This window comes from Melanostigma gelatinosum (assembly GCF_949748355.1).
Source record: "Melanostigma gelatinosum genome assembly, chromosome: 18".
In the NCBI taxonomy this organism is placed as follows: domain Eukaryota; kingdom Metazoa; phylum Chordata; class Actinopteri; order Perciformes; family Zoarcidae; genus Melanostigma; species Melanostigma gelatinosum.
In genome coordinates this window covers 12,015,671-12,043,511 of record NC_136651.1, presented here as the reverse complement: position 1 = coordinate 12,043,511, position 27,841 = coordinate 12,015,671, and the positions used below count along the sequence as shown (strand labels likewise).

At 46.3% G+C, this 27,841-nt stretch overlaps 1 protein-coding gene across 1 annotated transcript in view; it reads left to right on the top strand.

Annotated features, from left to right (window-relative positions):
• Positions 1–628: 628 nt before the first annotated feature.
• Positions 629–27,841, top strand: part of bcr (BCR activator of RhoGEF and GTPase) — a gene marked incomplete at its 5' end in the record, with an annotated part of 66,852 nt that continues 39,639 nt past the window's right edge. Inside the window, one exon of the mRNA XM_079290007.1 lies at positions 629–2,258. Within this exon, the coding sequence (XP_079146133.1) occupies positions 629–2,258 (1,630 nt within the window). The remainder of the gene's footprint in view (positions 2,259–27,841) is intronic.

Sequence of the window (27,841 nt, the reverse complement as noted above, 5' to 3'; positions counted from 1 at the left end):
CTGATACAAAGGCGCTCGGTCTGGAGCAGCAGCAGCTGGGATTACTGCCATATGAATGGAGAAGAGTGAACGGACCTGCTGTCACGGGCAAACACGGAATGGTATCCACAGACAGTGAGTAAACCGAGAAGGATTAAAACACTTTCTGATTTTTTTTTTTGGTCTCTCCATTGGAGCTAGATCCCCGTGTCACCCCGCGAGGGAGGATAGATGCTGTCATTGTGTCAAGGCTGAGATTTGGAGAAAAGATTCTAAAAAATCTTTTGAAAGTGCCCCTTTCTGGAATAATGCATGAGATCGCCGCTTTTTATTCCTTTCCAGACCTCACACATTCCCGGGTATCCTTCTGCCTGAACAGCCGGTTTCTCTGGTTCAGAATGGGATGTATTCTCGCATCTGCGCAGCCCACGACAAGTGTCAGCAATCACACTGTGTGTTTCTGAACGGGTTACCTGAAGGCCTGAAACACTGTCACTGCTCTCTGACCGCAGGGGGCCATTGTTGTCGATAAGGACTCTGTGGCGAACTGGACTCTAAAAAGGACAAAACGGTGCGCCCGTGGCTTCATTCACCCAGTGTGTGTGTGTGTGTGAGCCAGGGTCAGTCACAGAAATAAATTAGGCACAATATGGTGGAGCCGGTGGGATTTACCGAGGCGTGGAAAGCGCAATTCCCGGAGTCTGAACCCCCCAAAATGGAGCTGCGATCCGTCGGGGGCATCGAGCAGGAGCTGGAGAAGTGCAAAGCCTCCATCAGGCGCCTGGAGCAGGAGGTGAACAAGGAGCGCTTCCGCATGATCTACCTGCAGACCCTCCTGGCCAAGGAGAGGAAGAGCTATGACAAGCAGCGGTGGGGCTTCAGGAGGACGCCGCTGAACGAGGGGATGGACCCCGCGGCCATACAGGGCGCGGAGTGCCAGTCCCAGCAGCCGCACATGCAGGAGACCGGTGGAGTTGGAGTAGGAGTCGTCGGTGGAGGGTATGGTGGCGGCAGTATGGAGAGGAGCCGTTACCAGCCTCTTGGAGATGGAGCTGGAAGGTCCAAACCCAGGGCTCCCCCGGCCAGGAAGTCGGCCTCCCACGGAGACGGACTGGAGTCGGCCTTCGAGGTGCCGCAGCAGGCTGAGTCGACGTCTTGCGACAACCTCGATGGCCTCTCGCCGTCCAAGCAGAGAGGCGGCATCTCGGCCTCCCCCCGCAGACTCAACCTTCCGCCCCCAGACAAGGAACTGCCCATTGACCCCAAGGACAAGCTGGGAATGGGACTTGGCGTGGCGGCCCTTAGGTCCAACTTTGAGAGGATCAAACGGGCCAACTCTCACTCTGCGGGGGATGTAGCAAAGGGCCAGGAGAAGCAGCAGCAACAGCTCCCGCTGCCGCCGCCGCCGCCGCCGTTCTACTCTAACATGGAATTCCACCACGAGAGGGGTCTGATCCGAGTCAACGACCGTGAAGTTTCTGACAAGATCAGCACCCTGGGCAGCCAGGCCATGCAGATGGAGCGAAAGAGATCTCTTCACTCCCTCCCAGGTAACCTTGCAACGGTGGCAGGGGAGCTCCGCGCCAAGCCGGTGTACAGAGGCCGGTCCACTGAGAGCACCTGCGGCTATGACGCAGAATATGAAGATGGGGAACCCAACCAGCGGCACGCAGGGAGGGCCAACGGTGGCAAACCTCCGCCCCCTCCTTGGCAGCCCTCCGAGTTCCAGGCCTACTCCAGTGTCTACGTTGGTGGGGTGATGATGGGTGAAGGTGGCGGCGGAGACGGGAGAGGCGGTGGGGGAAGTGGTAGTGGAGTCACAATGAGAGACCTCGGGGGAGGCGATGACCACCTCCTGACCTGGCCACGCCGGTCCTACTCCCCGGGGAGCTTTGAGGATGTCGGCGGAGGCGGCGGCTACACGCCGGACTGCAGCTCCAACGAGAACCTGACGTCGAGCGAGGAGGACTTCTCCTCGGGACAGTCCAGCCACGTCTCGCCCAGTCCCACCACGGCCTTCCGCCGGCCCTTCAGAGAGAAGAGCCGCTCGCCGTCCCAGAACTCCCAGAACTCCCAGCACTCCTTCGGCAGCAGCAGCCCTCCGACGCCGCAGTCCCAGAAGCGTCAGCACCGGCAGCAGGGAGGCCACGTGGTCATGTCTGAAGCCACCATTGTGAGCGTTCGCAAGACCGGTCAAATCTGGCCACCTGGTGCCCATCATGAGCTCGTGCCGCATGGTAGAACATCCCATGACAACAGTTTCCATGGAGACCACCTAGGTGAGTGGTGGCTGCCGTCTCTAATCTTTGTTGTGATGGAAATCAGGTGGGCTGGACCCCAGAGAGAAACTGAGTACGCCTGGTTGTGTGTGGAGGAACGACAGATGAATGAGTGGACTTTAGTCATGTTTTGGCGTCTTTTCTTCTGCATTTTTTTGCCTCTTCTTCACGTAATGCGTCTTTCCTCCTCAAACCACAAAGCAACCGGATGATGACGTGATTGATAGTATGTCCGTGATTGTGAGCGCGGCACACACACACACACACACACACACACACACACTCAGGACTGTGTGCTCTTTGAATGGCCTTGCGTGGGAGACGGATGAAAGATCCACCTCTGCTCATTCCTGGAATGTCAGTCGGGTGGGTTCACAATAAATGCACTCAGTCTGGGTTGAAACTGCAGGTCTAGCCTTTCTCAGACGACTCCTGCGGCTCCGAGTATGACATTTCATTCACAGGTGTCTGTCTGTCTGCCTGCCTGCCTGTCTGTCTGCCTGTCTCGCTCTCTCTCTGCCTAAAACGTGACAGAGTAGAAGACGGTTCCCTTGAGCCTCCAAGCTGAAACTCTTCACCCGCTTTCATCACAGAGCAGGACAAAAGAAATCCACTCTCCAAACAATGATGTGCCGTATCCCTAACCACTTAGTCGTAGCCTTTGAGCACATGGCAGCTGCAATAAAAAAAAACAGCAGCTAGCAGATAGATGTGCAGCCTGGAGCTAACTTGGCAGTTCAGGCCCAACAATAGTGGACTTGTGTCGCTCAAAGAAGCACATTATTAGGACTTACTTTACTGTGATTCCACAGTAAAGTTGAAATTGAAACCAAACACTGCTCGGGTAGTTCAAATCATTGAGTGTTGCTGAACCGAGGTGCGGTTAGCTGCAGTTGTGCACAATTTGCTTGTTGTCTGTGTTTTAGCGCCCACAACATTGTAACAGGTTTGGGACCGCTGGACCAGACAGGCAGCGAGGTGCAGGCATCACACGCTCGCTCCAGTGCCGGGACAGTTCAGAGGAGAAGAGTTTGTCAGATAGAGAAAGAGAATGAGGGATTGAGAACACCGACAGATAAAGCGAGGGGGAAAGTGTGCAGGCAGAAAAGATCCGACGCAGAGGGCCAGAGACCCAACTGTCCAATAAAGTTACAGCTGATTAAAGTTATGTGAAGGCTTAATACCATTATCTTGCTCTTGTGCTATAAGATTCAGCACTAAAGATGTTGCTGTCATCTCTCTGGGTAGCATTACGGTCTGAAACCCGATGCCGCCCAAATATCCTGACCAGAGAACGGGTCCCTGTGCATCTATAATTCATTTATTTGAATTGAACCACCGACACAGCGGTCCTGGTGGAATCAACTAAAATGTTTTTTTTCCAGCCAGGATGCGATCACCAAACTACAGATGAACCACCTCAGACACATTTGCAGTGAAAGTGAAAGACATCTTTCCTTTTAATTACCACTCCCCGATGACAAGTAATAGGCAAACAGCATTGACAATTAGGTGCAACGCTAACGTTCGTCGCTCTAACAGCCAATCCGGACTGTGCACCGTGAGGAGATAGTGAGTCCACAGCAAATGGCTGGCTAATTCCCCAGCTGCTATGTTTAGGATTATCGCAGCACTCGTCTGCTCTCTTTTGTTTTAACATCTTTTCCACAACAGCGAGCCCTGTGGGGAGTTTGGCGAGCCGGAAGAGCAGGGACGGAGATGGAGGGTGTAGGATATTGGTGGTTGGGGGGGGGCATTTAGTGGGACAATCTGGAATTTGAGCATCCGAAGTAAAGATGTTGGTTAGACGCCCCCCGCTGAGTGGTTTTGCTTTGTAGTTGGAGGTTTAAGCTGAGGGCAGACGAGCGCGATGTTGACAGCGGAGGTGATGATAACGATGAATATTGCATCATTTTGGGCCCCCGGCGGTGTGCGGGTTTTTAGAACAGACCAGAAACAGACAGAGGATGGTAATCGAAGAAGAGTGTGTTGTTAGTGGGCGGCTGATGGTAATAACGAAGAGTGGGACGGTGTTGCGAGGAAGACTTGAGGGAGGCAGAGTGCAAGGCAGAGCTGTCGTTTCTCGCTTCATTGGTCAGGGATGCGGGGGCTGCAGAGAGGCACAGATGGGAAGAACGCTCCCGTTGCGTAACAGAAACACACAGACTGTCGGGCTCACTCACAAAGACACACACACACACTCGCGCTCGATATTTACTCGTATACCTTGAGGCGGCTTTGCCTTCAGCGATAGGTGTGTTGTTCAGACCGGGTTGACGGGGGGGAAGGATGCTTCCTGCCAGTGGTTGACTCGAATCTGGAGATGCCGCCGTCTCTCCGTGGAGAAGGCGCACCATGTGCCAGAGCTGTTCTGATGCAGCGATTAGTTCTCTCCTCTTTTATTTTTCTCTGCATGCTAACAGCAGCAGTAATTGCCTCACAGGGTGTTTTGTTTATTTAATGTTGTGGGGGGGCTTTAAGGATGAAAAGTGTACATGCTGAGCAGAGACGAGCGGGTCTTTGTGGCTACGACAGAAAAGACTAAATGAGTGAAAGATTAAAATAGAGATATCTCCCCCGAGTGTCACTCAGTGGAGAAAGCAGAAACGCTTGGCAAGTTAAAGCTAGGCTCGTGAAAAAGAAATGGCAAAACATGTTTGGAGGCACAACTGCCAACTTTTCCCTTTTTAAACTGAGCAGAACAAGCACGAGCGCGGCAATGTTACGTCATGCCAAGGTAGACGACTGACGAGGCTCTTTCTCGTCGCCATGACTCAGTACTTCACCTCTTGCTGCAAGTAAACCTCTGTGGAAAGGAAAGAAAAACCAACAGCACAATCCAATCCTAATGTTTCTGGTGGATGAGGTGGATTAAGATCAAAACCAAAACCTCACACGTATTACCAGCTGAAAGTTTTCGTGAGGTCAGTTCATTGAAGAAAAGGAGCTTTCACTACCTTCAGTAATGAAACGGGTGGTGTCCAAAATGTCTTCATGGGCTGTCTCCATTGATTCATTCGAAGGCAAATATGCCTCTTAACCAGGGAATATCTGTGGGTTTGTGTCTCTGAGGGCGGGGCTGCCAAAAGCAGGACAGACCTGAAAAAGCCTCAATGGGTGTATTGACCACAACCTCCACCTCCCTCAGCTGGGTCCTGTCAGAGGCCCCCCCCCCCCGCGCTCTCTCTGGTCTCAGGGTCACCTATCGCTTCATTTTACTTGACTTTGTTACATTTCACACAAAAATAACACAACATACCTCAAATAACAAAACGTGTCGCTAATACCATTTGGCTAAATGACCTCAAAGGCTAAGCTAGGTTAGCATCATCTGATATTTCCAACTAATTCTGCAACAGATTCCTCCAAATAGGAATACATCAATAAAAGAAAGCAATACATGTACCAAGTAACGGCAAGGAGCTGTTGATACAATGATTACAGGCGACTTAAAAAGTCTAAAAAGACTTCCACATTGGCACACGAAATGCAGATCAAATCTGATGATGTCATTGTGCTGCTTTATGCCTGTTTCTGTTTATTCTTCTGAATATATTTGTTGCTGAACATCTCAATGTGTGACATTCACTCTCGCTTATTTCCTAGGATATCAGAGTTGAGCGCGTTTCTTGCGTGCGTGTGATTTGTCTCAACAACAATCCGTCGAATTATGACAGGAAACGATGGACACGGCTCACGAGACACTGAGAGAGATATGTTCCGTGGTACCTTCGGCCAAGCTCGCATGCTTTACAGTAGTCTGGCGTGGCACAGTGACCCCCTTTTCACTCTGAGAGGAGGGGGGGGGGGGACTGTAGCTCCTAAAAAGGCTTATTCAGTATGTGCTGTTGAGAGAGCTTGGCAGTAAAAAGCCTCAGTGACCTCAGCGGGCACACAGGAGCTGCAGGCCTACAGTCGGGCCCTGGGTGTTAGGAAGGAGAGGAGAGAAGCACGGGAGGAGGAGAAGAAGAGGTGGAGGAAGGGAGGGGTGAAGCGGATCTGCCTTTCTTGCCAGATGGGTGCTCCCCTCAGCCTTTCATTGGACTGTTGCAACCTGCTCGGACCAAGTATGCCGGCACAAAGCGGCCCCTTTCTTTCCTTTTTGCTGGGATCAGTTATGGAGGAAGAAAACTTGCTTTCTGAGAAAAAGCCAAAAAAAAAAAAAAGCCTGTGAACTCATTCAAGATTTGAGCTCGTTGTCTGTAATACTGCTTATGCGCCGCAGTGTTTAGCCGCATGCAGAACACAAGATGTAAACTATATCCTACGTATAAAGCAGTCATCATGTCTGGTGGTGTGTCATGCCGTGTTGCTGCAGCAGAAGTCCATCTTGACACGTCGCTCCGTTGGCAGTGGGAGGCAGGAGGGTGGAGCAGCTCCAGCTGCTACCCAGTGAGAGTCAAACTGCCTGGCTTGGTTTGTGGGGCTGGACCCAGCCAGCTTCAGCCCTACACTCAAACGCAGACCTCAGTGTGTGTGTGTTTGATGTAGTGTGTGAGGATGGTGGGGGTGTTTTCTTTGTCCACTGTCCATTCGTTTGGAGGGAGGGATTTTCGGACATTCAAGCTGAACTTTGTTTGTAGGGAAGCTACAGGCCGATCATAACTGGACTCTGCAGAAAGACACACAAACACAAACTCACAGCCCTCCAAAGACTAATTGGTCTTCCCTGCTTCGGTTTATTTCTTCTCCTTTCTTCTGTGCGCTTGTATACTTCCTATGCCAAGCATCCAGCCACAATCTTTCCCTCTGGTGACCAACAGCTCTTGTAAAAAAGAAACTTGGAAGATCCCTTACATAAATTCCGGTGACTCTTTCCTCCCCATGTGTAGCTGCTTGCCCCCTTTTGAGCATCGGCCATCTTGGCTCTCTGTAACATGGCCCACGTTGTCTCAGTCACTGAGCTTTTCATCTGGATTGGCCACAGCGCAGGGAAACTGCACTAGTTAGCGCCCGCCACTAACCACTCACCACAGGCATTGTAATGTGAGTACTCGCTATGTATATTCTAGCGTAGCTGCATGGGCTGTTAATCACAGCCAGCTCTCTGAGGGACTGGGTTCAAGTTGGGGGGGGGGGGTGGAAAGAAAGACCTGGTTTCTGGTTGAGAGGCAATGTGGCGTCCATGAAGATTAATACCAGAATGACCCAATTGGTCTTTAGAGAGAGTCTGTCCAGCTCTATCTGTGCTTGAGAATAGACATTAAAGCAGCATTCCACCTATTTTACATGGCAAAGTCAATTTTTGTGACTCAAGCGCTCATGCCACTTTGAAACTGGGTGTGGCTTTAATAGACATGGACATTAACCGTCTTTCATTGCATTATGGGAAGTGTAGGATCCAGTGTTTTGAGCTCTTGGCCCATACGTAAGCGACTAAAGGTCAGTGGTCTTAGAACACCAAAATATTTAAGATATTTAATAGATACTGCTGAGCCCTTGCAGTGGGTGAGTAATAATGAAGGAGTAATGTGTGCTCGGTGGTTTACTCCTGCACTACAGTGTGTAGACATTCCTGCCTTTTAGAAAATGAACATGCATCATGGAGCTTTCCTGTCTCTTATTTTCCACCTCGTTCTTCCCCAAACCTCCTCTTCTTTACGACATCCTCTTCTCTCCATCTCAACATACCGTCTCCCGTTTCCCCCTTTCTTTCCTGCCATCTACGCTCCATTCAACCAGCTGCTTCTACTTTCCTTTAGCTCGGAGCCAATTAGAGGTGCATCACCTTTCCGTCTTTCTTTCCGCGGGTTTTCCACCGAGCAGGGGGGGGGGGGGGCAGGGAGAGATCAAAGTCACGACCCCCCCCCCCCCCCCTGCAGGAGCAAGCAGGCTCTCTCTCTAATTGTCCAATAGGGGGTTTAACTGACGAATGCCTATAAAACAACACAATCAATGCCAAATGTCAGCAGCCGGCCTCCTTGTTGCAGAACAGTGCAGACCGCCGAGTCTACTCCCCTGCGCCCGCACGGCTGATGCTCATTGAGCCTTTTTGTTTTCTCTCTTTTCCTCCAGCTCGTTCTTCATGTCTACATTTCTGTCTGCCGGTCCTCCATTGTCCTCGTATGTTCAATCTGTGTGGCTTACGTGTGTGTGTTTGTGTTGACAGACACAGTTAAAAGCTCATGATTCTTCGGGAAAACGGGTGTAGTTGACTTTAATGGAGTTAACCTCGGTTTACTGTCAGTAGTGAGGACTGTGGATCGCTGCGGGTTGAGCTATACGTAGGATTAGCCGTCCTTGATATCGAGAGCGGTGTGGATGCAAAGAATAAGAAACATCGTGCACCTGTCCGTACAGACACATGGTTATTTGGTACAGTACAGAAATATCAAATGTCCATCTCATCACTTTTCGTCATGCAATGTCTATCACTTTTGAATGTCTCCTCGCTTCCAGAAGAGAAGCAGAGCGAGTGGGTAGTGTTCACATCCACATCCAGCTGGGCACAGTTGCAGGACGAAGCCCTTGATGGTCAACACATTGCCTCGTTCGATACTTGGGGACTTTTACTACCGAGTGTGGGGACTACTTCTCTGTCTCCTTTGCTGGAAGTGGAGCACCATGGAGTTGTCTGTGCACTCCTGCAGGGACAGAAGCAAAAAAAAACCCTGAAGTTGTTTCCATAGCGAAGCTGAAAGGCCAGAGACGAGGGAGGAGGCACTTCAGACCTTATTAGCTTTTTGTAGCTTCAGATGATGAAGAGCTACAAGATGAGACACCTTGTCCTCTTCCTCTCTGCCAGACCGGACACATGCACGCACATTCTCTCTCTCTCTCTCTCTCTCACTCACTCACTCACTCACTCACTCACACACACACACACAGACCCTCTTGCTCAGTAACACGAGCATAAATACAGTCAAACTGTATTTATCTCTGATGTGCAGACATGTTGCTTGGATCAAATCTCGGGTTCAGTGGCATTTAATCGAATCTAGATCCAGCATGGAATCGACTTTTCAAACCTGAATCCTTTTTGAAACGCGTTCACTTTGCTTTCAACATCTGTCAGCAACTGAAATAGAAAAATAACTAAAATTCAGGAAAAAAAATAATATTCAGACTCTTTGCTGAATCGGCAGAAACAAAACGAATTTGCAGCTAAATCAAAACTCTGGGCCTCTTGCCTCCTTTGGGCCCTTCAACACTCTCTCTCTATTTCTCTTTCTATCAGTGTGCCTCTCTCTTGCCCTCAGGCTTTTTGTGATTGGACTGTGGCAGCTGGATGGGTTTGCTCAATAAATGGCACTTGTTTCAGGCTGCCGGGCTATTAGAGGTATAGTGGTGTGCGAACCTTCTCTGTGAGTGAGTTAGAGAGAGATGCAGAGGGAGAGAAGTTGCAAAAGAGAGAGCGAGAGACTGCAGAATGTGTGAGCGATGCTATAAAAAGAACACATTATCAACTAAATGAGCAAAGTGACTGGCTGCTGATCAGCGTTGCAGCTCGTGTCTTGAGACGAAGTACTGTTTTTTATTTTTTTTAGGACAGGCAAACGCATGCGTGATCACATTTCAACCCATTTTGCTGGGTTAAAAGTGTGCAAGATGCACCCAAGATGCATCGTCCTGCATGTAGAAACACAGATGTGTTCGGGAGAGAGTGAGAATGGAGGCAAAGGGTCAAGGTTAGTGATTGTGATGGAGCTGTGTGTGGACCAGATCAGGACCAGTGAAAGAAGGAAGTCATGTATACAATGTGTTTGGCATAATGGCACTGAATTGGTTAAAGCACACCACTGCTGCTCAGTTACAGATGTTTTCTGGTTCAGTCGTTTTCTTGGGGATTTTTTGCATTTGGGTGTCATAACAGGATCAAGTAACGTTAAGATGACAAAAAATACGACTAAGTAATTAATAAATAATGTCACAACACTACTTACTGTTACAAAGATTTCCTCTTACAAAGTGGTGAAAATGACATCAGTGGGTAATTGAAGGTGACTCTTTGAGAGTAGATGCTGTAGATGCTGTTTGGAGGACGGGTGCACAGACGCAGGGAGTCGGCAGCAGAAGTGGAAGAGAAGGAAACTGACTGTGGTGCGGTCCGATTGATGTGGAGGAGGAGCAGGATCTCTCATGTCTGAACAGACGTTTGTTCAATGTCAAGAAACATCACAAACTAAAAAAAAAGAAGACTTGACCAGATGTGAGGACGAGTTTGAATCCCATTACGCTGTCTCTGACTCCGGCTCCTTTTATTGTGTGTTGTTTGTTGAGCCGCTGGTTGCAGAGGGACTGGATGACTGGAGGCTCATGGGGAAGATCGGATTTCATGTCGTGATCTGCCTCCCTCCCCTTTATCCTCCATCATCTCCACTGAATGCCCTTCGGTAACATCCCTCCTTCTGTGATATCTCTTTTATGTCACTTAATATCCCTTTCTCTATCCCCTGACCATTATGCTCACTCTCTCTCTCTCTCTCTCTCTCTCTCTCTGCCTCTTTCACTTCGTGCTGTTCAGCCTGGAGCACACTATACAATATAAAGGCCGATTTTAAGCCCAATTTGGTCTTGACAACTGACCGTCAAGTTCGTGGAGAGGCTCCACTTGTCTGTGAAAAAATATCAGACATATCACAAGTCGGCAAACTATATCTGTAGGGTTTGAATTTCTTGTTGCATTGAATGTGTTTCATTGTAACAGTTGAGTTTGAGATCAATCTGAATGAGATGCTGAGCAGGTCAACAGAAGTGGGAATGGAAACCCCCCCCCCCCCCCCCCCGTCTTTGAATGTGTGATGCATCTTTTCTCAGTCGTTCATGCTTTTCTCAGCCTCTTCTCCGCAGCTGTATTGTCCCTCTCTGTCTTTCTCTTTCAGTCCATTGTTTGCTCTCTTTTTCTTCTGGCGGCCGTCAGAGTCCAAGCCAGCCGCCTGCCTCTCCTACTGCAGCCGAGACCAAAAATGGAGACGAGAAATCCAATTCTCCGGCTTTTCCAGCTCAACCGGTGCCCCAAGCAGAGCACTTAGAGCACACATTTTTGACATTGAAGATAATTAACATAACTTTCAAATGATGCAGAGGCTGGGATAACAACCACTCTGGATACTCTCTCTCTCGGAGTTATGCAATCCGTAATTCCTCAACAGGAACCTTGTGCAAACAACCCTGACTGCGAGATAACGAGGCTGTACTGAAGGCGTGTAACGTTTGGGCTCCGCTGAGATGTCTGAGATGGCAAAAAAAGCCGACCGGGCATTTTGACTCAAACATAAGCAATTGTGTTATGAACGCATCAAAAATGAGACTGGGCAAACAAGATTGACACTGGTGTGTAAAATGCCCCCCCAAAAAAAAACTCAGCCAGGAGACTTGGTTCACTTGACACTGACTTGATTTCTCTGTGTGAGAAGAACAACACCGAGTGACCGAGCTGCCTGTGAATGGAGGAGGAAGAGAAGACGAAGTGATTCCTCGTGTGCTGCTTTGTCGCGGGATTTGGAGCTTCCTCCGTAGCGTCCACATGGCGTCCACATGGCGTCCACATGGTCAAAACTGTCTCATGGAACGATGCTTTTTTTCCCCCTCCTGTTTTCTTCTTCTTTCTCTCATTCCTTGTCAGCTCTTTGTTCTTTTTTTTCTCCTCTCTTTTTTTAAAATTTTTTTTTGTCACTCCAGTTTCGACAAATCTTCATGTGTCATTGTCACTGCGGCTCCCTCTCATTTGGCCCACTTTGTAGACCTATAAATGGCAGCGCGTGCTCAGGGCGAAGCACTTGCGATTGGCTCGGAGTGACAGCCCAAGAAGTATTGTCTCTTGTCGCATCTGTAAGGAGACCATACAGTAGCTCTCCTCGCTGAATTCATGCTGTGTGTGTGTGTGTGTGTGTGTGTGTGTGAGAGTTTGTCTGCTATCCAGCAGTATAAAGCCAGAAGAAGGTTTTAGGCTAAAGCCCAACATGAATACACAAAATTGCAAACTCACCATCTCATGTAGATTTTTATAAAAGGGCATGTTCGCTCGCATGCACGCACCACTCTGCCTCCCCACCGAATCTCTTTCTCTGTCATCCATCATTGATGCTGTAGCCCACTTGTTGCAAAACTAGAAACTGACTGTCATGACACAGGGTGTCATGTTCTCCACCCAGCCACCCTACTATGTCTATACGCCCTCACTCACACAAAGGGCCGTGCACATCCTCACACTTGTGTCTGCAGCTCGACACCCTAATCTGATTGGTTCACCAATTTATACCGTGTTGATGGAAAATGTTGGTAGTAGGCTGAGAAATGCTGACTCCCCCAGAGCTACACAGCAGGACAACATGGTCTGATCCTGTTGCAGATTATTTGATCTATTGATCTTGCATAATTGATCATTGATCTTGCCTTCAATTCTCTTTTTTCCTGAGCAGCAGTCCAAAAGCTTAAGATTTTGGATTTACTGTCACACATGACAAAGAAAAGCAGCAAATCCTCACTTTTGGGAAGTCGACATCGAGCATGTTTAGCGTCAAAATATTAATATAATTTTCTATTGACCGACTAATAGTTGCAGCTCTAAGACACGTCAACCACAAATACTGATGAATCTCTATTTGCACATTCTCCCATCTCAACTTTTAGATTGGGTTAGAAGCTCTGACGTCTGACACTTAAGCGTTGACACAGACTTAAATTCCCAAGCGAACTTCAGATAAAGAAAATAGTTTTTCCATTTGCCCAAACAGACACCTTTTTAAACAGAAACATTGCATTCAGTCTGCATTTTCAGCTACATATTTTTAAAGGAGATAATAAATGTTCATGGATGCAGACAAATATTTTTTTGGTGGAGCTCCCAAATAAATCCTACATATGAGAAATCCTGATAAAGTGTTTTAAATTCAAAGCCATGAACCAAAAGCTCAGGGGAACGATGAGACTAAAACATCCATGGCCCAAAACCACACTTATGGAGAATAAGATCGATAAGAAATCAAGCAGCACAGATGTATTCGATGATGTTACAGCGTTAGTGGGGAATGTTAGTCTGTCGAACTTCTTACCTCCACAATTCATTCTGTTAAAACGGGATGTTTACCCTTCAAACAAGAGATCCTGTTCTTCCAGTTGAAGAAATTTACATTTATGATTGAACATCAAGGCAAACTGTAGCAGCTGGCTCCGAACACGGCGTTAGACGAGCTGAGAATAAAAGTCCTGCTGCAGCTACCACGAGTCACATAATCACTATGACGCCTGTGTGCAGCACGATGACTTTCCCACCACCGAGTGCTCTGTTGTCCCTCGGCAATGAGCATTAGCATTGAATAACCTACCAAGGTTTCACGTTGTGTTTAAGAGGACAAAACCTGTTTGCTCTGACTTTGACTTAAATCTGTGAATACCCTCGTTGCTTAACTCAGTCGCTTACAAGCAGATGTTGAGCAGTATGCACACAGTAGTGTAAACAACACAACAGTAGGCTTGGCTATATGCCATGTGGCTCCATCTGTCAGAATCTAGGCCAGAGGACTAGGTGTCTTAAGGAATCCCTGTGTCACCAGAGAAGCTTTGGCACACACACACACACACACACACACGAAGATAAAACACGCTCCAGACAACCTCACGCCCAGTACTATTTACGCGATACACACACACGTAATCCTTTAGGTGTCATGGGATCGTGACTGAAACGCACTAGGCGTGTTCCCTAGTAGCAGAAACACACCAGTCCCTCGGTGGAAGTGCTGTTTCTTTGAAAGCTTCTGTTACTGGCCACAGAGGGATGCCACTCCCTGCTGTGGATGCGTCTGTCTGTTAATGTGTGGGCACAATGTGCTCGTGTGTGTGTGTGTGTACTTTTGACGGACCGCCTTGAGTGTGACCGTGTATTGAAAACAGAGAGCGATCTATACGAGGCCCCGCGGTGCCCACAGTCTGCTCCCCGGGCCGGAGCAAAGTGGAATAATTGTATTACTGTTGCGCCACGCCGAGAGATATTCATAACCGTCATCGATTGCTCAAGTGAATCCATGGTGAGGGCGCCCATCAGAAGACCTCAATAAATCTTCACGCAAAAGATGGCTGCACCCTTGACTGTGTGTGAGATGACCATGCTCACAATCTGTGGCCAGTCATGTGCTTAGCTTTCACCTTGCTGACGTCTTATCTTCTCGCTCCAATTTTTCTGCAGCGGAACAAAAGCGCGTCCGTAAGCAGACTCGCAACCGACTAGACCGTTTCCTTTTGTTTCGGCAGTTGCAAATGAAAGAAAAAGATCCTCTCATTGCCTCCTGGGCTTATAGTGCAATAAGTATTTGTTGTCTGGTTGTTTTAACACAAGCACATAAAATAAAGCATCCAGCTACCTGCCATATTTCTTCCGTCTCCTGAAAATAGAGGGCTTCCAGAAAGCCAAACGGATGGCTCGACCGTGTGAGGAGACTGTGGAAACTTCCAGTGTTTTACACTGACGCAATTAGCTGTAATGGATTGAATTAACCCGCCACGGTAGAGATGGCATCAGTGAAAAACGCAACACGGGGAGAATCAGATGCTCCGCTGGAAGACACATCGTGGCATCAAGGCCTCTGTTCTTTCACTAACAGATGTGTTCGCTTTATGGAAGTGTGTTTGGATGAGAGCTCAAGTGAGATTTGTATGTGTGTGTGTGTGTGTGTGTCGGTCCAAAAGCTAAATGCAGCTATGCACGATATATTGCTCAATCCAGAGAGATGTCTCCCTGTCTCACTCACAATATAATGTGCTTTAGTTTAAGTTAAGAGCCAGGGCCTGAGAAAGTTGTAGGGCTAAGACTTTGAACAGGAGCCTTGTGAAAAATGACGATATAGTTTATCCCTAAGAGAGCACATGAAGCCCAGAATAAACTATGGTCTCTAACTGTCCTCTCTTGTCTTTCTAAGAGGCCCAAATTAGCTTTAAAGTCACCGTGACGCAGCAGTTAGAGCTCCTTTAGCTCTTGATATGTAGAGAAATGATCCTCTTGTGTTTGAGTCATGTATTTAGCATATACATTTATTTTACATGCACACGTTAAAACATTTTCAACTCACGTCTGCCTCATGCTTGTCGCTGCCTAACGTGAACATGTGCCCGTTTGCGTCCACTTGTGTCGTTTCACTGACTCTGTATGTTTTCTAGTCTGCACCAGTTGGTGGATTCCGTTTTCACATCATAAAGCCTTGAATGCAAACATAGGGATTTTGTCCGATTTAGCAGGATGACATCATGCCAAAAGTCGCCAGCTTGTAACCGAAACGTTGATGGCAAACGTTGAAGTCAGATGTGTTTCGCAGTCAATAATTCTAACCCCTCCGAGATCAGGCTGTTCTCAAACAAACAAGCTCAACACATACAGTGTAAACATATTTTTGGGGAGGCTGTGGCGTGTGCAGGTGGGGGGTTATTGTTCGCTTTGATTAGCATGTATCGGCCTCCAGTCGACGCTGTTTGGCCTGCTGTCGGTTGGCCTGTCAGTCAGCCTGGCATTAGGCCACAGAAAAGCAATACGAGTGCATTAACTGTCAGAGAGATTTCAAAAAAAGATTAAGAAAAAGGAAAAAACACACATGTGCGCGTGTGCGGCTCTCCAATGCCATTCAGGATACACATGTACACACACAGACACACACACACACACTGACTGAGACACTGGAAACAATTGTGATGCATGTGACGAGGAAGTGCAAAGCAGGCTGGCTCTGTCTCGACAAAAACTAAAGTGGCATGTTTCCAGAAATACTGCAGGAGAATTACAGCCCTCCTCTGTCAGCCGGAGTGTTGATCATAGTTACTAAATCTGCGCCGCCTGTGAACGTGTCTGTTTGTGTTAAAGACTGCAAGATGATTTGCGAGAGAAGAAATCTTCACAGGGCGTATATGAGAAATTCACTGTGATATAAAAAAAAAACGTCCCGAAGCTTCGAGTATATATTAGAATAATTGCAGTGTAGTTTATGTTTCATGCCGTGTTAATGTTCTGTATTATTTTGGCTGAAATACAAAGGAGAGTTTTAAAATGCACAGGCCTGTAATAGACTATAAAATATGGATGTTTGACTTGCTTTTTCCTTGCCTCCCGCCTGCCTAGATGCTTCTCTGTGCTTATTCTTGGTTTTTTTTATCTCTCTCTGTCACTGTACTTTAAAATTCACATCTCAGTTGAGGCTCTTATGTAAGTGCATTTTCAGGCAATGTAGCGTTTAATTTTTCATGTGCCGTGTTGGCGATCAGGGACTAGCTGGCTTATGTCATCCCTCTTCAGCTGAGGAGAAAGATTTAAACATGAAATGAAATGCAGCTGATTCTGCCATTAATCTGCAAACCCGTCTTACTTTCATTCCGCCCGTCTACTGTAAACTTCATTTCTTACCAACCTCAATATGAGATGTTCAAGAATCCCATATACGCAATGTCTACAAACCTTTTGTCCACATAATGTATTTTAGGGGATAACACCCAGCCCTAGTTTAGTGATTCATCTTCCAAAAGAAGATCGATACTGTGATTCAGTCAGATGTGTTTTTGCACTCAGGACACAAAAGGAAAACATTTAAGCTGTTGCTGAGAGTCTGAAGGACAAGACACTCAGCAGCACTTCTCAGAAGGTCACTGTAAACACATCAATCCACCAGACGTAGCACATATTTCAGAGCATCTCAAGATAAATTGAATGTATTAGTAGCGATATCCAGGTTAAAGGGTGTTATCCTATTCAGGTGGATATATTGGTATTGATGGTGGGCCATGTTCTGTTGCCATTTTAGTCTCAAGGCCAGACCTCTTGAGGAGAAGAAGCTATCTGCCAGTAAAAAGCCAATACCTCCTTTTCCCTGTGCAAAAAAACAACAAAAAATGCCCCTTTGACCTGTTTTTAACTCATTTTAAAGTGGAAGCAGAGCAGGACTTGAAGGCAGATTATAAGCAAACATTGTTGAATGTTAAAGAAGACTTTTAGTAAAATGAGGTAAAACAAGTACTCTCCAACGTAGAAAGGAAAGTGCACTATATTTGCAGGCTGAATGAATTGAAATGAACTGATATGGCAAACTTGTTAGCAACAGTTACACATCTGGCAGATATGGAGCAATATTAGCATTCATTTGGTCACCGTGGTTCACTCTCTTTTTTTAGCTTTGGCTTGGTCTCCAGAAAGTCCTGAACCCTTTCACAGAGTTTCTAATAAATATCTATAATATATGTATCATATTCAAACAGCTAGCAGCTAGCTTGGTTAGCGGTTTGGTTTGCTTGCAAGTATCCCTGCAGTTAGCTTCAACAGCTAAATCAGTGGGCTCTTATCTGTGTTTACGTTCATTTACCTCCTTTCACGTTACCAACCTGAAAGGACAATTCCGTTAAACTACGAAGAGGTAGTTTTCCACTTAGCTTGGTTAGCCATGTGGTTTCCTCGCAAGAAGCTCATTATGCAGCTACAATAGCTTAATCTAGATGGCCATATTGTAAAATGCAAGTTTATTCGGAAAGCTGTAAGAGGTCGACGATGCTTGCCTTGGTTTATTGTCTAGCTGGAGTCTCTTGTGGGATGTCCCATGTGGCCACAGTTATGAGAAAAATACCAGAATTTTCCAGAATGTTGTGGAGACTTTACTTTGTTTAATTTGGGAACCACAGAGGTAAATATTAATGTTTTTAATTAAAAAAGCAGGATTGTTGAAGGAAACACAAAGCAGGAGAATGACATCATTCGGAAGGATTTTGATGACTTTCATGGAGGTAATAGCTTCTGTCTGGCCAATGCTCACTTTGTGCATTCATGCAGATATTTCTTTACACGCATGTTTATTTGTGGTCGAGGCTGAACGACAGCAGAAACGCTTCGGCGAATGCTTTTAAGTAAGATGTCGGCAGCACTGCTATATTTTGACACTGATGTCACAGTCGCTCATCTCGTCTGTTCCAGACTGATTCATGGATCTCAGGCGGAACGTCTGACTGAGGGGACAGCAAGGGTGGGACATCACATATAAGTATGTGTATACATACGTCTTCATCCTTTGTGGCTTGAATGAGAATAAGTCTATTTTTGATCTGCTAGGGTAGTTTTTTTTTAAGGCGTGGAGCATCGACTGACAGAGGAAAAGAGGGCAAAACTGATTTTTAAATAAACTCTTCGGATGAGTAATGAAGAAAGGGGCCATAAAAGGCTTGCAGTCCTAAGAGCTACCGCCGCAAAAACAAATGCTCTGAAGTATTTTCAGACTGGTACACAACATTAGCTGAGTTAATTTTGCTCTGGAGCCAAAGCCTGTTGAAGCATATTTAAGACATGTGCCATTTGGTGACTCAAACGAAAACAAGCCTGGGTCCCGCATGGCTGTTAAAGACACAGTCTGGATAGTGCAGGTACTCATTTGGATCTCTGTCACATCTGTTGGAGTTGCAATGGTCGACCTTTTTCATATTCCTTTAGTTTATTCCCCTTTCCCCAAAACAATTAACAAGCGACTCAGTATGTAAATAAAAGAAGTACCGGGGAGACATAATAGGAACAACAATGTAAAAGGATATGTCCTTTTATCAGAGGCTCTATGTGTCCAAATGAACAGGCTAAAACTTAAGTGAATAATCAGGGCTGTTAAACAGAGAACACCTCTCCGTGCTAAATTAACTCATAAAGCTGATAATAGATGGCCTCAGATGACAAGAGTTGACAAAGTTGTAAATTATACGGACCTCAGCGAGAGTGTGTGTACATGTGTGTGTGATAAAATAGAATTTGTGGACTACAGATAGCTTGTCAGTCCCCCATGATATCACTGTGAAAGCTGTAATTGATGGCTTTGATTACACGTGAAGGTACTCACGCCCTTACCGAACCTTTTTATTATTTCTCCACAGCATCTTTTTCTCTCACGGGGTAATCTCAGGTTTCTGTCAGGGTGCACAGATAAATGTGAAAAATGTTGCTGAGAGGGCACAAAACCAACCGGGCTGGATTTGGCTGAAAGGACTGGTTTTTTTGGGGGTGGGGGTTTAACCGTTTTCTGTCATTTTACAGATGAAACAATCAACCGATTTTAAAATCAAAACAATGTACAGCTGGTTTATTGAAAGGAATCATAAGTTGCAGCTGCAGATCGTTTACGAGTCATGTTGCAGCGATCGGAGAGATATAAGGGAGAGAAAGCACAGCTGACGGAGATCAAGAGAGAGGAGAAGATGAACTGAAGAACATGCTGCTTTCCCACGCCCCTCCCTATCTCTGCCGACACACATGCACATCTTTCTCTCCTCGTTCTCACACACACACACACACACACACCTACAGCCTCACACAGCTATGGGTGACTTGCTGATCATTTTGGTCTGCAGTTGGAGTATTATCACCGGTCAACTGGGTCACTCGATGTTCTTGTCCAATTTTTTTTTTTGGGACTTTTTCTTTTTTCTCACTCGAGTGTGACGAGGCCCCGACATCCTTTGTCTCACTTCTCAATGGATAATGGTTTCCCCTCCCTCTCCTCTCCGCCTCTCTCTCTGTCTCGCTGACCGTCCTTGACCACTGGTTGACTCAGTGTTGCCTTTATAGGCTCATTGCCAAGGACTCCAACTGAAAGGTTACTTACTTTGGCCAGCGCAGCTGAAGAGGGTGTGTGCACCGACAACGTGCTGTCAATTAGTGTGTGCCTGTCGACCAACGATTTTTAGTGGCAAGTAGTTGTTGTTAGAACGGTGGAGTACTCTATAATTGACTTGGGTACAGTTTGAGGTACTTGTACTTGATTGTTTCCATTTTACTTCTACTCCACTACATTTACCTGACAGGTATAGCGACTAACGATCCATATTTAACAGTATACTTACTTTACAATTACAATTCAATGTTAAGTTTATTTATACAATACTTGTACTTTGACATATACTTGAAATGTTGAATGCAGTGCTTTTATTTGTGATGGAGCATTTTCACTGTTTGTATTGCTACTTACAACAAGGATCTGAATTAACTGCAGAATGTATTTGCACGGTTGACTAGAAAGAGTTTCACATGTAAAAACACAAACGCAGGACTAGATGTATGCACTGGATGCATTAATGTAATGTATGAAAAAAGCTTTCTTTACATTCAGAATACACTCGGAGACAAGTTGTTGATATATCTCTGCACCAGTGTCCACAATGCAAATTGAGTTTAGTTTACTCGTTCAGATTAACAGGACTTTAACAGCTAACAATGAAATAAACATTCTGTCTTCGTTCAGTTAATAAAAACAGAACTGATGGGGAACTGGTCTGTTAAAAGCTGTCACATCGTGATGATTTGTAATGCTTTTAACCCTCTTCTCCGGCTGTGTAGTAGTGTTGTAGTGGAAACTGTGCTTAGCTCTTTGTAGTGCTGTGAGACAAAAGTATAACTCACAAAACCACAAGTATAAACACTGCTTGCCCTTACACTTCTGTCAGTAGTTTGGGTTAATTGTTCCCATGCTCACCATTGTCTCTGACACAGCCTGTCTGCCGAGTCTAATGACTAACACACACACTTCGTCTTCTACCCTCTGTGTGTGTGTGTGTGTGTGTGTGGGTTTAGGGGCCTCTGCCTTGTTGTATCTCGCTGATATCCCAACAGTAGCTCGGTGCTATCTGTTTCTGCTTAACGTCTGTAAGGCAGGTCTTGTAGTGTTACGTGAGGGTTGCTTTTGTTGGCAGATAGTGGGTAAAAGGAGCAAACACGCAAGTGACATGCTGCGGAATCAGCGTGTGTGGTTTTGGGTTCACAGGCCTGCTTTCAGGATGAATACTTACCTGCAGACTGACTGCAAAAATACTTTTGTTTCGTCTGGCTTGCCATCCCATGTACAGCAGAGACAGAGAGTCTGTCTGTGGCCTCCTCAGTCGGTTTGGTTCTGTGACTTTGTGTCTGTCTGTGTGCATCTCTTTGTGTTTCCTACATTATCCCTTTATTTGGTCATCTGTGCATGGGAGCATCCTGGTGGTTGGGTGTTCCGTTATGCATACTTTGAAATTCATGGACAGATTACAGATCCACAGTTGCATGTTGTGGCTTCAGTATTGTTTCGTGTGTGTGTGTGTGTGTGTGTGTGTGTGTGTGTGTGTGTGTGTGTGTGTGTGTGTGTGTGTGTGTGTGTGTGTGTGTGTGTGTGTGTGTGTGTGTGTGTGTGTGTGTGCGTGTGTGCGTGTGTGCGCGTGTGTGCGTGTGTGTGTGTGTGTGTAGGAGTAATATTCACTCAGACACATCGTATGACTCATTGTACTTGTCTGATGAGGGTTTATCTTATTTGGTTAACAACATGGCGGACCCAGCTACAGATGGAAGCAGTTGTTTATGATATTTTCATGCCAAATTTGGTCTATACCTACTAAGTTTATACCAAATTCAACTTCAATACTTTTATTGCATCAGGAAGTTGCTTGTAATCAGTGTATTCAGTGGTAGTAGCCATGGTGCGGCACATTTCTTAGACACAGATTTGAAGTCAAAAGCTGCATTTTTGTTCACATTTCCCTTTGAGTTTTAATGAAACGGGAATATACACACTTACGAATGAACTGTTTTGGCCATGCAAGATATATGCGTCTCTAGTGTACAACCTTTCGAAATGCACCCATACACAACAGCACTGCACACATGGTGGAGCAATCAACTGTTCATTTAGCTTCTGAAAGAAAACATTGGAGAAATCTTAAGTGGGATGTTGCCCTTTTCACTTATTCTTCTTTTCTTTGTGTGTGTGTGTGTGTGTGTGTGTGTGTGTGTGTGTGTGTGTGTGTGTGTGTGTTTGCATGTCCCTTGTCGGAGTATGTAATGTGATTCATAACGTCCAGACACTCTGCTGCCCTGCTCACCACCCAGGGAGTCTCCTCTGTGCGTGTGTGTGTGTGGTGTGTGTGTGTGTGTGTGTGTGTGTGTGTGCAGACAGACTCCAGTTTGAGTCATCATGACTGTCCGACGGTCCAAATGTGATGTGACCGGCAGCGTACTTGAGGGGAAGCTCATTTGAAGGCTGACAATATGTCTGTTGAATCCAGAGGACATATCCCATATCAACAAACATAAATAAACTCAAGAAACATGTCGCCCCAAAGCATATAGTAATTCATGCACACATTTCATTATCCACCTTCCTCCCTCTTTGCCTCCTCCTTCCCGTGATCATTCAGACGCTCTGGCGTTTAGATTAGCGGAGCGCACAGCGCCCTCAGGGGAATAGCTGCATTTATGGCTCTGTAGAGTTCCAGCCGAGAACTTTTTGGGGAGACTCGCGCTCACTTGACTTTTGCTCTTCAGGTCACAGCTCTATTTCAAGCTGATTTGTTTTGATTGACTCAACTCTCTGCTCTGTGGTTTTTTTTGGCTGTTTTTGTTGTTGCATGCTTGACTATTAAACAAACGTTGCCGTGCCTGTTTGACGGCCTCCGTCCAGCTGTGAGTGAGCCGTGAGAGCGGGTTTGGTCAGAAAGGCCAAAAATGTCGAAGTTGAGCAAAAGGAAACGCTTCATGTGCTCTCGCTTTGCCGCAGTAAAGTAACATTAAATAGTTGGATTTTAGAAATCGACTCTGCATCAGGCAAAATAAAATTGTGAAAAAAACAGAGACGCAGACATAAATATTTTTTGAACTCCTAGCCTCATGCAGAGGAAAAGCTAAAAATACACAAACGGTTGTATGTCCTCTTCTCTCCTCCGCTCGCCTCTGTTGCCCCGTGTGTTTGTGTTTCTTGCTTTGTTTACCTTTGTGCATCAGCCCGTGTTGATGTGTGTTGATGTAAATGTGTTGCTGTGTGTTTGGATCTCATCCTAGCTTGTTGCTGACCCCATGAAAAGCTGGCTAATGTGTTAGCGGTTAGCTAGCCAGCTATAGCTTACCAAGCACCAAGTCACTAAGCACCTAGAACCACATATGTTGTAAAGAAGGCAGATGAATTTCATCGAGCCACTTTCTGGCGCGACTGGGCTATAAGATTTTGAGAAGAAACTATTTTCACACCTTTCATCCGCCAACCAATTCTGCCTCGTTTTCGTTCCATATTACCATCTATCCATCCGGCCAGTTTTGCCTTTGTTCATCCATCCGTGAACCAGCACATTTTCCCCCTCTTGTGTCCTCTCGCTCCGCTGCTGCTGAAAACAACACGAGATTGAGCTGAGTCCAGCTTCTCTTTAATTAACTGCTGGCTAGTCTAATCAAAGTAATGCGATGCTGTTTCCCCGGTTGCATAATGACTTTCATCATCATTTTCATCATTTTCATCACAGTCATCGTTCCCTCTTCTCCGGGTATTCACGTGCGCACTCGCATACAGCAGACGAGCAGGACACTGCAAAAAAAACTTGTACTTAGAAGACGAAGTGGTGAAGTTTTCTCTCTCTGCCTCTCTGTCTGTCTAACTCTTTGTTTTCCTGAACAGATGGTTCAGCGGTGATCAAATAGAAATTGAAGTGTTTACTTGCTCTTAGAAAATGACAGAAAAGTAGCATTTCTTTTCAGATGAGATCAAAGCACTCCAAACAAAAACATGTTCATATGTGATAAGTACCAAATACACTCAGTTTATTAGGTACACCTTGCTAAACATGAATGTAGTCAAATACAACAGCCCTGCGTTAAATCCGGCCTTCTGGAATGTTCTATTTTATTTTGAATCTGACACTGGTCATGAATCTGGTTTTGGGGTGTTAAAGCTAAATCAAAAGTCATGTAGAGTTTAATGTCTCTGTATGTCTGTGTGTTGATGAGGAAGTGGTCATTTGAAGTTGATGTTTTGCTGGTACAAAACGTGCACATCTGGCCGTAGTGTGTGTGTATGGAGTACAGTTGTTCAGCGTTGATACACGGCATTCATATGTCCTTGTGGTGCATTTTGCTCTACATGAGGTCATGTTTGCGCAGGCGCGCGTGTGTGCGTGTGTGTGTGTGTGTGTGTGTGTGTGTGTGTGTGTGGGGCTCCCCTGCCTTGTTCTTGGTAGGTAATAAGCATGTGGGACTGCGGCTTTTTGCACACATCTGTCTCATGGTCGAGAAGCTATGCAGTGCTGCTGCTGTGCACCATTTACACCAGCAACTGCCCCACCCCCCACCTGCTCTGCCCTCCCAGTCACTTTGTACTGTACACACACACACACACACACGCACACACACCAAAGGAGGTCGTTTCCACAGAGTTTGAGGACGCCCAAACTCCACGGGGAAATCTGCCTTTTGCCTGAATGAGTGCAAGGACCTGCTGTGCTTTCACCATGTTTCCCCTCCCCGTGTCATACACTCCCGATGCATGTACGGTATTAATAGCTGGTACTTTACCTCACTCGGTCCGAAGCAGACTTTCATTCAGGTTCCTGGGTCGTAATGACAGGCTTGATGAGTCATGATTCGTGCAGAAAGTCCTGCTTTGTTCCACTTACTTCTGTAACTCAAGGATCATTTCTTTCAAAACAAACATGTTGCTGAGGTTTATAAAAGTATAAAACATCAACTTGATGTTGTTGAGCAAAGTTACGTTATATTTTTGGTGTCAAATAGGGTTGGAGTTGCACGTTATCACAAATATATGCTTGTGTTTGAATTATTTGAGTGAGATCATTTGTTGCCGTCGAGCTAAATGTACAGCTTTTTTTTATTGCCTGTAGGAATTGAAGCTTTAAAAGTGGTTATATGCTCTACTGCTCTCTCATAAGGTAAATGACACCCGTGGGCGTATGCCCATGCATACGCATGAGCAGCCCTACGACCTGCGGTGCCGTGCCCTCCCCTGCTTGTAGCGTCTGGTTACATAAGCAGGCTAACGTTACCCCAGCAAGCCATGTAACTGGCACCTCGAAGTCAGTCATTGCCCCGAAAGAGAAAGAGGGGAGAGATGAAAGGGAGGTGGGGGTGGAGGCGGAGCATGGAAACGATTGGTGGAAGGTTTATCGGATGTGAGAGAAGGAGGTCTGAGAAACGGAGAGATGTGATTGAAAAGCTGAAAGGGAGTTGGTAAAGAAGCAGATGAAGATGAAGAAATAAAGAAGCCAAGTGTTGAACACAGCCTCCTATCCTCTGAGTAGCATTTTTGCAGTTTTGAGTGACAGTCGGCTGCCCTCGTGGCCATGTTTGTAGTTTTCATTGACAGCTTTTGTAGCCTTGATCTGGCTCAGTAAAAGCTCCTCTCCTGAATCTCTCAATTACCATCCAGCAGAGAAACACAGAAAAGGCATTAATCCTCCAATGCGTGTCTTGCGTGCACCCGGGGCCCGTCATAGTGTTTCCTTTCTAAACGCATTCTTTTAACCCGAATTGAACACATCATTCCTCCCTCGAGGCGCCAGTGAAGAAAGACTCTAATTCACGCTGCCTCCCTCACCGTCTCTCTCTAAGTAGTTCATGCTTCTGAGAGGCTCCTATCTCGTCTAATCTCTGTTTTTCTCTCACTATTCTACTCTGTCAAACCCCGTTCCTTGTTTTGCCTGTCACATTTTCTGTCTCGAGTTGCATTCACAGTTTAGGATGAGGCAGATTTACAAGCAGAACTACAGCTGATTTTCTCTTGCGGAAGGTTCACTTGGGAAGGCCAGACTTTTTCTGTTCTCCCGTACGGGCAACACACAACACTCTGTGGCGAAAGAGTTCCAATTAATTCAACTTTCAACCCCCTTCTCCAGTTTATAACCTTTTGACACACTGACACTCTCTCCCGCTGTCTTTGTGGACAGGTAAGTGTCGGAAAAGCTCAAATTGCTTGTCTTCAGAGAGGTATGTGTGCCGGAAAATGCCACAATGAGTAACAAGAACGAGACCTACTCTCTGCGTGGCTAAAGGTCACTCCCCCCTCCTACTCACTCACTGCTATTGCCCATTTTTTTTACCTAGATATGAAACTATGGTTTCAAGAAATGAAATGCCGGTGGGGCAATTCATCTATATTTTGTGTATTAATTAATTTGTGTCCATACTAATCTCTTTATTGAATGACACGGATGGGTGGATAGTTGATGGTCCGATTGACTGATGGGACCTGACGCTCCTCTCTTTAAGGAATCTTTTTCAGGGCTTTGCCCCAAAGAGTTGTTGCATCTTTGCATCTATTACATAAGACAATGTACTCTTCCACTTCAGTGTTACTGAGGTTTTATTTAACGTCACCGTGCGCTTTGCTTCTATCTACTGGCAGGCTTCATGTGCATACTCGTGCATCTATATGTGTGCATGCGTTTGCTTGTCATTTCCGATTTTGAGCATATTTCCGATGTCCGCTTGTGTTCGAGGCGTTAACTGTCAGTGTGACATTGGGTATTATCGAGCCGTGTCCTTGCAGCAAAGCCACGGAGGACAGTGCGCCCGCATGCTTTTCCAGAGGGAAGCAGATAAAGAGCGCACACACATACACAGGTCTACCCAGAGCTTCCTGTGTCTCCCTGCTACGTCCTGTTGCCAAGGAGACCGGGGCCTGGGCTGAGCGCATTCAGTAAATACCTGGGAGGTTTTAGGAGCGGGAGGAAGGGGTGGAGAGTGGGTCTGCTTCATTCAAACACCCCTGTTTATCACCTCACAATGCTGCCGTAAAGACACAAGAAATGGCGTGCAGTTGGCTCGGCTGCTGGCCGTCGTCGGTCTTAACATCGCAGGTGTGCTGTGGAATCTGTCAAATATCCTGCATCCTTCACACAACCAGAGGATGAATCTTTCATGCAGTGCAAATGGTTTTGCCCGGTGCAGGCAGCCGTCACATACAGCGGGAAAGGTGGGATGAAGACACATCGGTTCTTCAGCGCGGTGACGAGATCTAGCACGGGACCCTTGCGGGGAGGGGAATCAAATAGCAAACTGGTTCCTCATGACTAAGTCTCAGTGGAGACTGTGGTGAGCTGAGCCCATAACCTTGCAGAGACAGCAGCCAGACAGCCGGAGGAATAGAGATAATTGAACTGACTGTCTGTGTAGATCTGACTCTTTTTTTTCATCCCACTAATTATTCAGTGTCCTCATTTCGTGAAAATGTGCGTGTGTGTGTGTACACATGAACAGAGAAAGGCCGAGAGTCTAGGTTTTTAAAAGTGTGAATACGTTCTATTATCTTGTGCGTGTGTGTTTGATCAGACATCGTGTGTGCGTGTGTGTGTGTGTGGGGGGGAGGGGGGGGGGGGGGGGGTAGGTGGTTTTAGAGCCATTATGGGAATATGTGAGTGCTGGGATCAGGTAATTGATGCTGTTGACGCTTGAAACATGGCAGACAGTCGGACTGGCCCAGTGCCAGTTCAAATAGGGGGGGAGGAGAGAAACGGGGAGGAGGAGAAGATTAGAGAAGAAGAGATAGAGGCTGCAGAAATTCCATGGCAACCATCGGATCAGGTGAGAAATGAATTAACAGGATTCTTAAATGACAGTTCACCCTTTTGGTGGAATGCAATCTTGCATTTTTTTCGCCCCTTCTGTTCTCTATTTCGAAAAGTGCAGTAGCTCGCCAGTTCTTCGGAGAGCTGCTTGGGTAGGTGTCAAGACAGAAATGATCAGTCAAGCAGATGTAGGTTAGATCCATGTGTAGCATAAGTGTGCTTCAGAAGTGTGTGTGTGTGTGTGGGGGGGGGGGGCGGGGTTCAGTATTTCTTAATTTAAACAAAAAACAATTATTCATAATGTATTCACTTGGGATAACTTAAGTCCTTCTGGT